Here is a 2,728-nt window from a genome sequence, read left to right as displayed (position 1 = left end):
ATCCTTTTGAAGGTGCCCCAGGTACCTGCACAAAGTAGTTCCTCTCCTGTGCAACAAGAGTAAAAAGTGAGCCATAAATTCAGCCCTTAATCTGACTTCATGAGACATGCTGTCCAACATAGCACAAAAAGCAAGCTTGTCTCTAATAATTTTCACGTAAACTCCTATTTTGCTTAGCAATTGCAGACATACAACCTGAAGAGGGAAGTGAGATTTTTGAAGTTGTGCATTTTGCAGTTTCTAGGACGAGTTTATACCAAGAAACCTATACTGTACCTGTACCACTTCCATCCAGTCGTTCTGAGCTCATTGTTGTGTCAAAAGACTCTCTGGGAGTCGTGTCATTTCCAAGTTTCTGAAAGAGTGAGAAAAGCTCTCATATTAGTAATATATCTGCAATTAATACAATTCAGTGGTTCTGCTAGGGAAAAAAACCCCTCTAATTTGGAAGCCATGAGGCAGAGAAAACAGTTATAGTAACAAATCATGGATTCTCTCCCTTTGTTTCTGTTTCAGGTCTGGGAGAACTAAGTGGGAAGAAAAAAAACTACGTTGATCTGTAAACTAATACTGCCACATGCCTATCAAAGCTTCAGTGACACTCTGCCTCCTATGCGATGTGCTGATATTTTGACTACATCTTCCATTCTCTTGGTTAGGTTTCCTAACATCTTGGCCTCAAAAAAAAAGGTGCAGAAACTTTTGCCATATCATAGCTCTAACCTAAGTGAGCTTGAAACCTGTGTATTCACCAGGAGAAGCTTACATATGCAATGCTTGTAAAAGAACCAGCCTCCTTTTACTGGCTTACCTGCTACTAGAGCTTAGGCGGAAGGATAAACGGGAGGATAAAAAAAAAAGTGCATGGAAGTAAGTGCAGGATATACTAAGACAGAAAAAAATTATAAAGATAAGACTAGGAATAAAAGTGAGATCATTTTGAAACTAAAAAAGTATGGATAGACTTCTGCAGGCAGCTTCAATATTGATCTATGATGACCATTGCATTTGGTTATATACCCATGCATAAGTCATGTTGACATGTTCAGGTCACTGCTACTACTACTCCACTACAAACACCAACTCTGCATGGCTTGTACTGGGATCTGACTATCCCATGGCATTCAGAAGTCACCACCATGTGCCACACAGTGCACATCAACCATGATCACTGCCCTTTGGAGGTTACAATCCAAAAGACTATTAGGTATAGCACGTGGGTAAAATGGGACAACAGGAAATGTAGGAAGGAAGAGAATGGTTACAAGTAGCAGGAGTACATATTTATTACAGAAAAATTGATGGATTTAGAGTAAAAATAGTATTTTAAATACAAGCACAAAGAAATGATCCCTAAATATCCATGCTGGTCATATGTCTTTCCTGTGTAGTGGCAATACAATACAGGCACTTCAAGAGAAGAAGATTTTGGGGAGTGATGAAGAAAACAGTGTAGTTTGCCTTAAAGATTTACTGACACCTCCATTTTGCTCATGTAATCTCACAGCTCCTAAAAAATCCCCCTCTCTTCAATACAAGAAAGAAGAGGATGGAGATGCTGAGTGTCTGCTGTTCCCCCTTTTATTACAACAATCTCTTCAGGGAATGTAAATCCTCACAAACTTTCACTGAAAAAGCAGTTTTCTTATGTAAATAATGAAGATAAATGTGTAACACTTAGCTATAGTAAATTACTTAGGAAAGCTGTGTGACAGGATGAAACTAATTTCACCATAACTCCTTCCTCCCTCCCTAGTTATGGGACAACTGAGGAAATATAACCATAAACAGAGACAAGTACAAAAGCCAGTACTGGCATCTATTAGCATAGTACTTAAAAATGCAATTAGGATGACAGCATGTTTGGCTACATACTGCACACACATTCCAAACTGCTTATGATCCCAGGACAACAGTAAACACTTCCTGCAAAAATTTACTCTTAGAAGTCAGATCAATGCAGGTGAATTTATCATGTAGATAAATAATGAGCCGATTCTACTTCTAATAGGAATTCATGTAAGGTTAGGCAACACCACAGAGCTGGTTGCCACTGAGAGTGAATAAACAGGTTATGGATGATGGTTTGCTCATAGACCTCCCTCCAGGTATTTAAGAATCCAGTTTGTAACACTAGATGGAGCTAGAAGACCTTTTTATGTGTGCCCACAGGCAACAGTAATCTGCAAATACTTGACTCTACCATTAGTGCCAATTCGAATGTTGTATTCTAAGCAAAAGAAAACAAAAACTCATTTACCATCTTTCCATCTACTGTGCACCTGCTCATCACTTGTATCTGCAACAAGACCGTGGTAGGGTATGAATGAAATAGTAAATTCCTTCTGGCTTTGTTTTCATGTAAAATAGCTCAGAATATAAGCAACCATCTGTACCTTAAAGGAAAATACAATTTTCTATCATACTGGAATTCTGATAAATTTGAAACTGTAGCTTGATATCATACCCATCTTAAACAATGTAACAGCATTGGGATGATGTCTTCTGCAGCTCAAGCGTGAGGCTACTGTACGATTTTCACCTTCATGAATATCATGAATAAAAGTGCAAACCTATATTATTCGATATTATGACTTAGGATGAAGTATGTGAAAAATTCTTTGGAATAGCAGCTCAATTTTGTGTCCTCTAAGCAACATTAAGAATAGATAATTTACTGCTCTGCTGTGTAAAGATTTCTATAAAAAAAAAAAAAAAAAAAAAAAAA

At 37.6% G+C, this 2,728-nt stretch overlaps 1 protein-coding gene across 6 annotated transcripts in view; it reads right to left on the bottom strand.

Moving 5' to 3' along the window:
- CARMIL1 (capping protein regulator and myosin 1 linker 1) overlaps positions 1–2,728 on the bottom strand; it is a 188,384-nt gene that overhangs the window by 11,336 nt on the left and 174,320 nt on the right. For all 6 annotated transcript variants that reach the window (XM_027886842.1, XM_027886843.1, XM_027886846.1 and 3 more), the window contains one exon: positions 277–355. In XM_027886842.1, coding sequence (XP_027742643.1) covers positions 277–355 — 79 coding nt within the window. The remainder of the gene's footprint in view (positions 1–276; positions 356–2,728) is intronic.

This window comes from Empidonax traillii, unplaced genomic scaffold, assembly GCF_003031625.1.
Source record: "Empidonax traillii isolate 1590-97213 ecotype Southwest subspecies unplaced genomic scaffold, ASM303162v1 scaffold196:size3368384, whole genome shotgun sequence".
Taxonomy (NCBI): Eukaryota; Metazoa; Chordata; class Aves; order Passeriformes; family Tyrannidae; genus Empidonax; species Empidonax traillii.
Note: the sequence above shows the minus strand (reverse complement) of the source record. Positions and strands in the feature narration are given on the sequence as shown.